We start from the raw sequence: 12,067 nt of genomic DNA on the forward strand, positions 1-12,067 counted from the left end.
CTGATATCCTTTAGCTCATGTTGCTATATCATTATTTCAATGTATTAAAAAGAATTTGATGGGAGCATAACTTCATCAGAGAATAAAAAAAGCAAAATCACAGCATTTTCCACCAGCTGTTTAGAAATGTTGACTATATTTTTCTAGGTCCTAGTTTTAACTTATTTCCCTATTAGTGCACAGTTATAGGCTCTGCTACTGATTCTCAGGAAGAAATGATATCTTGCATTTCTATAATGTTTTTCATCCAAGAAACTCAAAGCAATGCAACCAAGATTCAGAGCTCCTGTGAGGTAGGAAAGTATAATCCCTATTTTAAACAGAGGGAAACTGATCCACAGAGAGGTTAAGTGATTACTCAAGGTAGCACAGTGAGTTAGTGGCAAAGCTGGGACAGAACTCAAAAACCCCTGCGTAACAGACCCTCGCTCAAGCCATTAGACAAGACTTCCTCCCTCCAGCAACCATGTGTTTCTTATTTTAAACTAATCCGTTTTATATTATTTGATTAGTTTTCCTGGATAGGAATGATAAATAGTAATTTAATATTCAGATAATTTAATTCTATTTCAATTATGAATGAAAAGTTGTAGACTATTTGCAATTAAAAATGAACATAAGAACAGCCATACTAAGTTAGACCAATGGTCCATCTAACTGAGTATCCTCTCTTCTGATACTGGCTAATGCCAGATGCCTCAGAGGGAATGAACAGAACAGGCAATCAGTGAGTGATCCATCCCCTGTCATCCACTCCCAGCTTCTGGCAGCCAGAGACTAGGGACATCTAGAGCATGGGTTTGTATCCCTGACCATCTTGGCTAATAGCCATTGATGGACCTATCCTCCATGAACTTATCTAATTCTTTCTTGAATCCAGTTATACTTTTGGCCTTACAAGTTCCACAGGTTAACTGTGTGTTGTATGAAGAAGCACTTCCTTTTGTGTGTTTTAAACCTGCTTCCTATTAATTTCATTGGGTGACCCATGACTCTTGTGTTATATGAAGCAGTAAATAACATTTCCTTATTCACTTTCTTCATACCATTCATGATTTTATAGACCTCTAACATATCCCCCCTTAGTTGTCGCTTTTCCAAGCTGAAAAGTCCCAGTCTTTAACCTCTCCTCACAGGGAAACTGTTCCATACCCTTAATCATTTTTGTTGCCCTTCTCTGTACCCTTTTCCAATTTTAATATATCTTTTTTGAGACAGGGAGACCAGAACTGCATGCAGTATTAAAGGTATGGATTTATATGTCAGTTTTGGTGGGTTTATTTCCTATACAGCCCCTAGGTAGATATGAGATGGTTAAAGTTTCTTTTCACTACTGATATGTATTCAAACCAGCACTCTACATATTTCATTGAATTTAATTAACTTAATATTTTAAAAGAAAATTTAGTGAGTTAATTGTGCTGCAATGACAGTGCTAGAGAACAAAGACTTACCCCTCTCCTGTGGGTAATGGGATACGAACAAAGGAAGTACAGGCTTCTCCCATACTTTCTCACCAAACTACCTCACCTCTGACCTGACGGGCCACCACCCAGGAGGGAGGGGAAGTCCACTGTACATGCTTAAACTTCTGGATTGAACTGAGACTGCCAAACTAATTTTTATCTTCATTTTGCACCTAGATACTACTCTGATTATTGCCCTATAAATATCTTAGTTAGAAGCTAGGTAAAATCACAGGGCCAACTAGCATCCAGTGTGATAGCAAGATATGTAACAAGTAGGAACTGTACTGAGACTTCCAACTTGCTTCACTAACTATTATGCAGCCATTGGGCTGGCTTTGAACTGGTGGCATAAACTGTAAAAGAATTCCTCATCTTTTTACCAATTATATTTACAGTTTAGAATGTGTAGCGGATACTTCTACCCACTTCTCAAACTGATTGCACTAAGGTGAGAACTATTACTAAGTACGTTGGTTGGTCCCTTTTAAAAATATATTCTAAACTAAACATCTAAGGAATGCCTATTATGATGATTTGCAATACATTTATTCCCAAAATGTAGTTGGCACTGTACAAACATATAGGAAGATGCAGCCTCTTTCTCTTGAGATCATAATGTAAAACACATGGAGAATTTCAGAAGACATACTTAATTGCAAAAACCTAAACCTGTTCCATTGCAATAATTACTTCAAAGCATTATTGATAAAGGATTATTAAGATTAATTCTGCACTAACTTACTTTCCACTGCATTCTTCTCTTCCTGACATAGGAAAGAAAATATTTTTGTGGACAGAGAAGAATTAACTGATTAAAGAATCCTTTACCTGTCTCTAGAGTAAAGAAAGAGGTACAGTGGTATTCTTTCTGGCTTAATACTAGTCAGGGAGGGACTGCTACCTACCTCCCAAAAAGCTGCCCCCTTTGATCTTTAGCGGGTTAGTATCATAGGTCAAAAATGCTTTTCTTTTGACTGCACATGAAATCCTGGGAGGGAGTTTGGATTTTTGGGAACATTTATGCTCAAATACAGGTGATATACCTTTAGTTTTGACCCCTTCTTTTATGCCCTTTAGAGTCCCTGACCCATAGTTGTTACACAAACTACAGAAGTAGATGAAAGGAATATAGTAGCTTGAGCCTTAAATTCCTCGAACTGTGGTTTAAATGTAATGAAATTGTAATTTAAAGCCAGTTCAGTTTGAACTTACAACATTTTGGCCAGAGGTTTTCATAGAGAAATTTTATTTCACTTGCCTTGGAAAAAAAAGCACAATGTCTAAAAGTGTCTTCAAATTCTTGGCAGGTTTATACTTACTGGGCTTATTTTTGTCCCATACCATTCTCACATACGTGGAATGCCCGTGATTTCAGGGGAATTACTTTAGTTTACAGGAGCATGAGAGGACAAACAGGTCCAATAGCTAGCTTTAAGGTAAAATTTTCAGAACTGCCCAAGTCTCACTGACTTATTAAAATTAAACCTCAAGAAGAGGAATGTGTGGAATTTGTTTCAGAGAAGTTTAGAAATGGTGCCTGTTGACTTCCCTCCCCAGAGAGGATGCACTTTTTCCTTTAAACTGAGAAAGCAAAAGAATAGATTTTTAGACTTAAACTACTTAGAAAGAATTAATCAAACTAAAGCTCAAAAGTAAATAAGTAAAAAAATGTTTTCTCAGGCTAGAGAGGAGAAAGTCCCATAGTTTGGACCCTGATCACCATGGCTAGGGTCAGAGATATGCCAGGATATAAGTGTAAATCTGAGAACAAAAAAAAAGTGTATTCTATTTTTGTCCTATTTACTATCTTCAATCATTGGAGATTATATTTTGTTCTTTGCAAGCCGTGATGGAAGTTTTATAGTCACATTTAAGATGGCTGACAAATAACACAATACCTAATTGCTTTTGCAAAGTGTTTGTCTATTCAAAATCAAGAAGTTCTGCAAGACACAGAATCCACATTTCTCTTATAGGTACGGGGTAGAAAGTAAATGGTGTCGGACTTACCTTCTGAAAAACCTGATAGTTGGATTTGGACCATATGTCAACCTGTAGTAAGAAAAAAAAAATGTATATATATATATATATATACACACACACACAGATTCAGATGAACATTTTATTAGACTAAGATTGGTCTTGAAAAAAATCTATAATCCTCAATCATCAGAAATAAGCAGTCTAAACAAAGAGACAGAGGAGCATATTTGTTTCTTAACATTACCTTGGTTTCCAGTGTGCAGGCTGATAGGGATTGCTCAACCTCAACAGAATGTTTTAGGATTTTTCTCTTGCATTCACTCACTGGACTTTACTAGGTTAAATTGAGTTTATGCTACTGAGTTAACTGCTCCAAAAGACAGACTATAAAGCCACTCTGCTGTCCTCTTTCTAATCTGTCAAGACTCACCTAAATTGCCTAAAGGAAATTACCAACTGATAATGGCTAGATGGAGGGCCAGTAAAGACTTCCAATATTTATTTGTATACATCTATAGAGATCTCTTATTTATATTTAAAAAGTGTCAGGGGCATCTATATTTTGTCGAGTCTTCAGCCAGTTGTTGGTGATTTCCTATTACTAAAACTAGACGGGCTGGCACACAAAATTGACACATTTAGCACTATTAATTGAAGTGATATTAATAAAGGAAGCCAAGTTTTTTGTATCTCATGCTGAAGATATACTTGAATCCTTGGCACTAAGGATTTAACACAAGAAAACTTGTCATCTGTGAAATTCCACTGTGAAGGCTGCACCCTTCATTATCCTTTAGTATTCAACTACAGACATTTCACATACAGACAATTAATGAAATGAGTTATTGTATATTTTTATTGTATTTTTAATAATGTAGTATGGAACCTTGAGTGCTTTGGTGCTAGGCTACCTAATAAATATTAAAAAGTTTCCTCTGAAATATTATACTGTCTAGCCCTTTCCACTTGTTCTACCGCCCATATGCATAGACAACTTCCTCTGACTTCAATAACAGTTGTGTGGCTTTAGTTATATACACATATGGGCTGCAGGATCCTGTGGGATACAACAAGAAAAAGAGTAGTGCAGGACTTTTAAAGTGGTGTCTATTAACAATGCTGTTCTAACTTGGTTGTAACCACTATGTGCTCAGTCTGACAGTTGAGATATTCATAATGCCGTTTCCTAAAATGGGCAGTGGTATTTTCCACATAAATAATGTTTTCTATTATCTCAGTTTCATGACCCAGCATTTCTGAGCTAATTTTACAATAAGAGGAATAAAGTGAGGGACATTTGATAGATACGTATGATAGACCATTGTAGAGTCTCAGCACAACAAAACCCATTTCACATATGTACACTGTTAGAATGCCTAGAGGTTTTCAGTTCTCAAGGGTGGTTTATACACCATGTGAATCAGAAGAATTTTATACAATAAGATCCACACTTAAAAAAAAAAAATCTGTCCTATAAGGTTATTTTGCATTTCTACATCACCATTAATCAGTAAATCCCTCAAAATGCTTTACTTGCAGTAGGCACATGACTATCTAAGGTATTATAGGCCCCAATGATGGACACATAACCACCACCCTATACCGGAAACCTACTGAGCGCTATACTTACGTACATGCCTCCAGCTTCCATCCAGGACATACCACACAATCCATTGTCTACAGCCAAGCTCTAAGATACAACTGCATTTGCTCCAATCCCTCAGACAGAGACAAACACCTACAAGATCTCTATCAAACATTCTTAAAACTATAATACCCACTTGCTGAAGTGAAAAAACAGACTGACAGAGCCAGAAGAGTACCCAGAAGTCACCTACTACAGGACAGGCCCAACAAAGAAAATAACAGAACGCCATTAGCTGTCACCTTCAGCCCCCAACTACAACCTCTCCAGCGCATCATCAAAGATCTACAACCTATCCTGAAAAATGATCCCTTACTCTCACAGATCTTGGGAGACAGACCAGTCCTTGCTTACAGACAGCCCCCCAACCTGAAGCAAATACTCTCCAGCAACCACACACCACACAACAAAAACACTAACTCAGGAACCTATCCTTGCAACAAAGCCCGATGCCAAATTTGTCCACATATTTATTCAAGTGACACCATCATAGAACCTAATCACATCAGCCACACTATCAGGGGCTCGTTCACCTGCACATCCACCAATGTGATATATGCCATCATGTGCCAGCAATGCCCCTCTGCCATGTACATTGGCCAAACCGGACAGTCTCTACGCAAAAGAATAAATGGGCACAAATCTGACATCATAACATTCAAAAACCGGTAGAACAACACTTCAACCTCTCTGGCCACTCAGTAACAGACTTAAAGGTGGCAATTTTGGAACAGAAAAGCTTCAAAAACAGACTCCAACGACAAACTGCTGAGCTTGAATTAATATGCAAACTAGATACCATTAACTTGGGTTTGAATAGAGACTGGGAGTGGCTGGGTCATTACACATATTGAATCTATTTCCCCATGTTAAGTAACCTCACACTTTCTTTTCAACTGTCTAAATGGGCCATCTTGATGATCGCTACAAAAGTTTTTTTTCTCCTGCTGATAATAGCTCATCTTAATTAATTTAGCCTCTTCCTCCACCTTTTCATGTTCTCTGTATGTATGTATGTGTGTGTGTGTGTGTGTGTGTGTGTGTGTGTATATATATATATATATATATATATATACATACACACACACACATATATATATTTTCTTACTATATGTTCCATTCTATGCATCCGATGAAGTGAGCTGTAGCCCACGAAAGCTCATGCTCAAATAAATTTGTTAGTCTCTAAGGTGCCACAAGTCCTCCTGTTCTTTTTGTAGTATCTGAGCAACTCAGTGTCTTTAATATTCTGACCATGTATTTAAAGACTACTCGTGTAAGCAGGGTCTTGCAGGTTATGCTTAAGCTCAAACAAAAGCTTGATGTGGGAATTAATGGGTGATGGTCTATGACCTGCATCATGCTTCAGATGAGACAGTCATAATGGCCCCTTCCAGCCTTAAAAAACAAAGAAACAAAAAATATGTTATCTTCTAGAATTCTCCTATGAAGTGGGTATATATTATCCCCATCCTACAAGTGGGGAAACTGAAGCACAAAGAGGTTAAGTGACTTGCTCAAGTTCACAGAGCTGCAACAGATTTCCAGAAGTCTGACTTTGTACTGGTTTTGGCCATTAGACAGCTCTGCCCCAACCTTCACACACATCTAAGAAGGGATCTAATGAAATAAAACATTCCTTGTTTTGCAATGAATAAGGCATACGGTGTTTAAGTTTCATTTTATTAAAGCTGTAGTATGAAATCTCATAAATAAGTCCTGTTGAACCAATGTGCCACCTCAGAGCCAGCAAGATCTCCTAAATTCATTTGTAGGAGATTGTGCTGATCTATGTGAATATTTATCAGCTTCAGCCTGTCTCTATAACAAGGGCATTTCTTCTAATCTTTTGCTGGTCCTGTGTCCACGAGTAAGTGATTCAGCAACAATTGACACAGAACACATTTAGCTGAATGAAGTGAGAGGACTGGTCTACAGGAACCAAATAAATACCCCTTTGAAAACTGTACTTAGATTTCCAAACAGCTGGGTGTGTTTTTGTTTTGTTTTTTTGTTAGGCTAGATTTAAGGTTGTGGGTACTGAACCTATCTGTGGTTTCAATGCCTTTTACTTTTCAACAATATAGGAGCTAAAAACACCAAACAAATAGGAGTTAAGGTTGCACTTCTCAAACAAGGGACTGATTCAAACATTTACACAAGCACAACTGATATGCTAGTGCAATTTTAACACAGCCTTCAGAATATATACTGTCTCGGTGGAGGTAGCAACGATGGCAACTTCCTCCCTCCTTTCCTGACCTCCAGCTTATTTCCTATTACTATAGGGCCTCATATAGTCATAATTTCTCATCTGCAAATCTTATCATGGAAATCACACTTATTGCAGAATTGTGCTGCAGAGATATGTAGCTTTCATTTTAAAAATATCATTTCTAACCTTTATGGTTGGGTAGAAAACATCAAAAACATGAATTACAAGTAAAATGCTGAGGGAGTCTGATGTGTGGCTTGATCCATTCACTTCTGTCAGAACCCTGTGGACTCCATTGTTCTGCAGCTATAGAAATTGGCATTTTCCCCAAATACTATGGAATTCAGCATTTCTGCCACTGAATTTACTGTTTTGTTATAACTATGTGCCCAGCATTTTGTCTTCTCTCTCCCTGCCCTTCTTGGACCTACATGCAGCTGTGTCTTGCGCCCCAACTTTCCCTATAAAGGGGAATTAATGGGATTAAAGTGCATGTTCTTCCATGGAGCCAGGCAGCAGAAAGTAAAAGGTGTTAGAGTGGGCATGTCCAGCTTGTAGCCAGGAAGTGACAGGAGCCAAAAGTCTGGGCTGTTGCACGGACAACAGCATACCAGCTGAAGCCCAGTAAGCTGGGGAGGTAAAATTGCTGAAGACAGCTAAAAGCTCCCCACTCTGGAGGATGAAAGAGGTTCTGAGCTGGATTACTTGGCATTATGGGAGCCAAGAAATGGAGCCAGGACACCTGAAGAGAGTAAGGAAAAACCCATCCGGAAAAATAAACACGGTGTAAAATGAAGAATTTTACATCAATGAGTTTTTTTCAGCTATGAGCCAGAGATGTGTTTGAGTGTATATGGGTGGAAGATGGGAATTCAGGGTATTTAATGGCAGTAGAATGAACTAATATTGCTGTGGAATTTAAGGGTAGCTATGATTTTTGGTTCCATTGTGCCATGAAGTACACAGGGCCCTGATTATTAGTTCTCTCGGGTAGCACCTAGATGGCCAAAAGAGGACTGGAGCCCTGTACAGAGGTAGACATGATATGTGCTCTCCCCTCCCCGCCAATAGCAACCTACGGCCCCAATCCTGCAACGATTTACGCTTGGGCTTAAATGTATAATTTTAACACTGCATTGGAGTTATCTTTATCATTTAGTTATATTATTGTTTATACATTTTAACAATTTTTTGTACACAAAGGAGAAATCAGACATTCTAAGTGTTTGGCAAGAAATAGGAACAGCTTCTATTTACGAAGTTCTGCTGAAGTTTACATTCTTACATATAAACAGGTTAGTTTTGTTTGGTCAACCTCCTTCTTTAAAATAAATTATAGCTATACAATTATTTTGATTTTTTTCCTGTTATGGTAATGCTCAAAGGCTCCAAATAATGATCAGAACTCCTTTGAAATGCATCGTCTCTGCTCCACAGAGGTTACAAACTAAATTGAAACAAGTCACAATAAGTGAGGGTAGGTTTACGGCAGCATTTCTCAAATGTGGCCACAGCCTCCTGCGCATATTTATTTGGTTTTCCTAAAGCTAATCAAGTATTTTAGGAAAAAGTGTGAGAGTGGCCTCCAGCAAGAGTTGGTGACCACGCTCTGAGGCCACCAAAAAATGTGTCCTGAGCAATCCTGGTCTACAGTGCAATCATGGAATGAGATTGCAGCTTGTATGTATCTATCTGAGCTAGTTTTAATGTAAGTAGCTCAGGTACTGAGTAGTGACACTATAGGAGAGTGTGCTTAAGTGTGTGCTAGCTGCATGAGTAATTTAACCAGTGTTCTTGGCAGCCTTGTACAGACCTCGCTGAATTGCACACTGCCACAGCTTCACTAAGCAGGTACCCGAGTTAGCTAGATTAAAGGTAGCTCAGCTATATCCACATGAGCTGTAATCACATCCTGTGATTGCAGTGTAGACATATCCCAAGTGTGACAAAAGAGAAGGGGATTGAGATGGTGAAAGGAAGAGAAGTTGAGAGCAATATTAATAAGTTCACATGGTTACAGAGATTAGCAATGTATCTAAGTTAATAGTTCCCAATCATTTAAGAGTACTGTTTGGACTTTTTGGCCCCAGACCTAGACATGGTTAACTAGCCTACTTCTCGTAGATATCAAAGCAGAAGTGGGTCTTGTGGAGGGATTTGGAGGGAGGAGAAGGTAGAGTGACCTTATGGATCAGTTCAAGAAGTATGTTTCATGCTTGAGAGTTGGCATGGAGTCAGTTGCAGGAGAACTGGACAACTAGGCAGTCAAGGCTAGCATTACTGACAGAGCAGTGGGTGACATGACATACAAGAATGAAGAGACAGAGATAGAGAGTCAAAAAGGATGTTCAAGGTCAGGATGTGAAACTAACTTGATTTGGTGGTGGTAGGGGAGTGCTAATGGCAGGATTTAGTGGGGAACGTGTCTGAGAAAGATGACATTAGCAGTTCCCTTTTGTATAACTGGTGAGAGGCAACACAGGAATAGGGAAAGGCAGTCTTACATTTTAGTAACAAATACACATGCTTGTAAAGCTAACTACAATTTAAGACACACAGAAAATTAATTTAGAGTTTGTTTTCTAGCTATTTTCATCTAACTGAATGTTGGTTGGTTGACCTGATTGATGGCAAAGCTTGTGTTATAATTGGAAAGCATATTTGTTATTCAGTTTCAATCTCCAGTGATGATCATTCTCCGAGCCAAATATATGATCCTCTCCAGTTTAATTCAAAATTTTTAAAAATTTCTATTTTAGATGCTGCATTTGGATGAATTTAACAGGTTCAGAATGTTCATTATTTGGCATGAATACCGAAAAACAGCAAAAGTAATAAATGTCTTATAGACCTGATGTTATCCAAGTTTAAAAAAACCCCAACACACATGCAGATATCTTAAATGACTGTCCACTTTTCTCCATGAAAAAAGAGGAATAAGGTAGGCGTACTAAAGAATGCATTGTTACAGATCTATTATTCGTCAACTTTTCACTTTCAATCAAGATACACATTTGTATCTAAAAAACTGCTGAAAGCACAATTTTGGGGCATCCTCTGCATCTGAATTAAACTGGGGCTTTTTTTTCCCAGTGCCCCACTCTCCCCACCCGTCCCTAGTATAAGTAACAAGAGACCATTTTCTGAAGGTCGTCTGAACGATTTCAAAGGCGATAACAAATCAAAATGTTCCCTGCATCTAATATCAAACACGGTTGGTGCCAACACTTATTAGCGGAATCGGATTCAACCCCCCCTTCCACCCAAACACACACACATCCAGCTTTGAAGTGGAAAGAATGCAGGGATCAGAAATTACCCAAGAGACAGTTCTGGCTGTCTTTGAAGCTTTCCTTTGATACTACTATTTCTTTTCCTCTCTTACGCTAGGAGGCTAAAAGCTGCCCTTTTTTTTTTATTGATATGGGGTAATTAATGAAGCCTTAGCATTAACATAACCCAAGTTCCTTAACATGATAATTCAACTGAGACACTTATGTTTCTTTAAGTAAGTCTAACTAATGCAGAATTAGGAATTTGTCTGAACAGTAATGTTAAATACCCGCACCCAATATGCCATGTCATGGTTCTTCCCCATCTCTGTATTTACAGAAAAGCAGCCTGTCAGCATGCCAAACAAACCTGAAGAAGAGCTCTGTGTAGTTCAAAAGCTTGTCTCTCTTACCAACAGAAGTTGTTCCAATAAATGATATTACCTCACCCACCTTGTCTCTCTAAACAAATCTTAATGCAATTTTATTTCTATTAGCAGAATTAGGATACTAATGGCTCTGTTCATGAAAGCCTGCCCTTAAGGATGAGCTTCATGGATTTATTTTTTCAGGAATCTGGATGACATTACTAATAATTAAGGTCATGGTTTTGTCACGGAGGTTGCAGAAGTCACGGAATCCGTGACTTCCAAAGACCTCCATGACTTCAGCCCCGGCAGCTGGGAGCTGCAGGGTCCCATCGCCTCCTGCAGCAGCAGGAAGCTGTGAGATACCCCTGCTGCCAGAGGCAGCAGGCCCCCAAGCTCTGAGCTGCCACGGTGGGGCAGGAGGACTCCCCACAGCTCCCTGCCAGGCACCGTGGCAGGGCAGGGGGACCCTCCCGTAACTCCCCACCAGGCACCACAGTGGGGCAGGGGACCCTGGAGCTCTGAACCCCCACGGATGGTGGGGGCCCTAGAGCTCCCAGCCACCCCACACCTGCACAGCCCCTTCCCATTTTATCATGAGTATTTTTAGGAAAAGTCAGTGACGGGTCATGGGCTTCTGTGAATTTTTCTTTATTGCCTGTGACCTGTCTGTGACTTTTACTAAAAATAACCACAACAAAATCTTAGCCTTACTAATAATTACTTTCCATGTCTGGATTGCAGTGCACTATGAGTATGTCAAGGTTCGAAATTAGGGGAGGCACAATGCCACCTCTACAACTACAGACTAATTAAAATGCATCAGCATGTGGTGGAATGTACTGGGCCAGCAATAAAGCAGAGGAGACTGCACAACCATCAGAATACAGCATCTATTGTATGGAAAGAGCTGCCAGGTCTCACCTATTGTTTTTCAAAAAAATCCAACAAAAAGGCGTGCGGGGTATCGTTTGCAATCTGGCAAAAGCAAGTTCGGCAGGTCTTTTGAATGCTTCATAATTAGGGCCCTACTTGAATAGTGAAATTGCAGCTGAGTTGTGGACAAGCCATGGAAAATTGCAGAAAAGTAACAACGGATCTTATTATTTGAGGTA

The 12,067-nt window shown here is 39.1% G+C and overlaps 1 protein-coding gene across 2 annotated transcripts in view; it reads right to left on the bottom strand.

The window, feature by feature from the left end:
• Positions 1 to 12,067, bottom strand: part of MED27 (mediator complex subunit 27) — a 180,086-nt gene that overhangs the window by 15,038 nt on the left and 152,981 nt on the right. For both annotated transcript variants that reach the window (XM_073314820.2, XM_073314821.2), the window contains exon 6: positions 3,480 to 3,521. In XM_073314820.2, coding sequence (XP_073170921.1) covers positions 3,480 to 3,521 — 42 coding nt within the window. The remainder of the gene's footprint in view (positions 1 to 3,479; positions 3,522 to 12,067) is intronic.

This window comes from Lepidochelys kempii, chromosome 16 (genome assembly GCF_965140285.1).
Source record: "Lepidochelys kempii isolate rLepKem1 chromosome 16, rLepKem1.hap1, whole genome shotgun sequence".
NCBI classification, from domain to species: Eukaryota; Metazoa; Chordata; order Testudines; family Cheloniidae; genus Lepidochelys; species Lepidochelys kempii.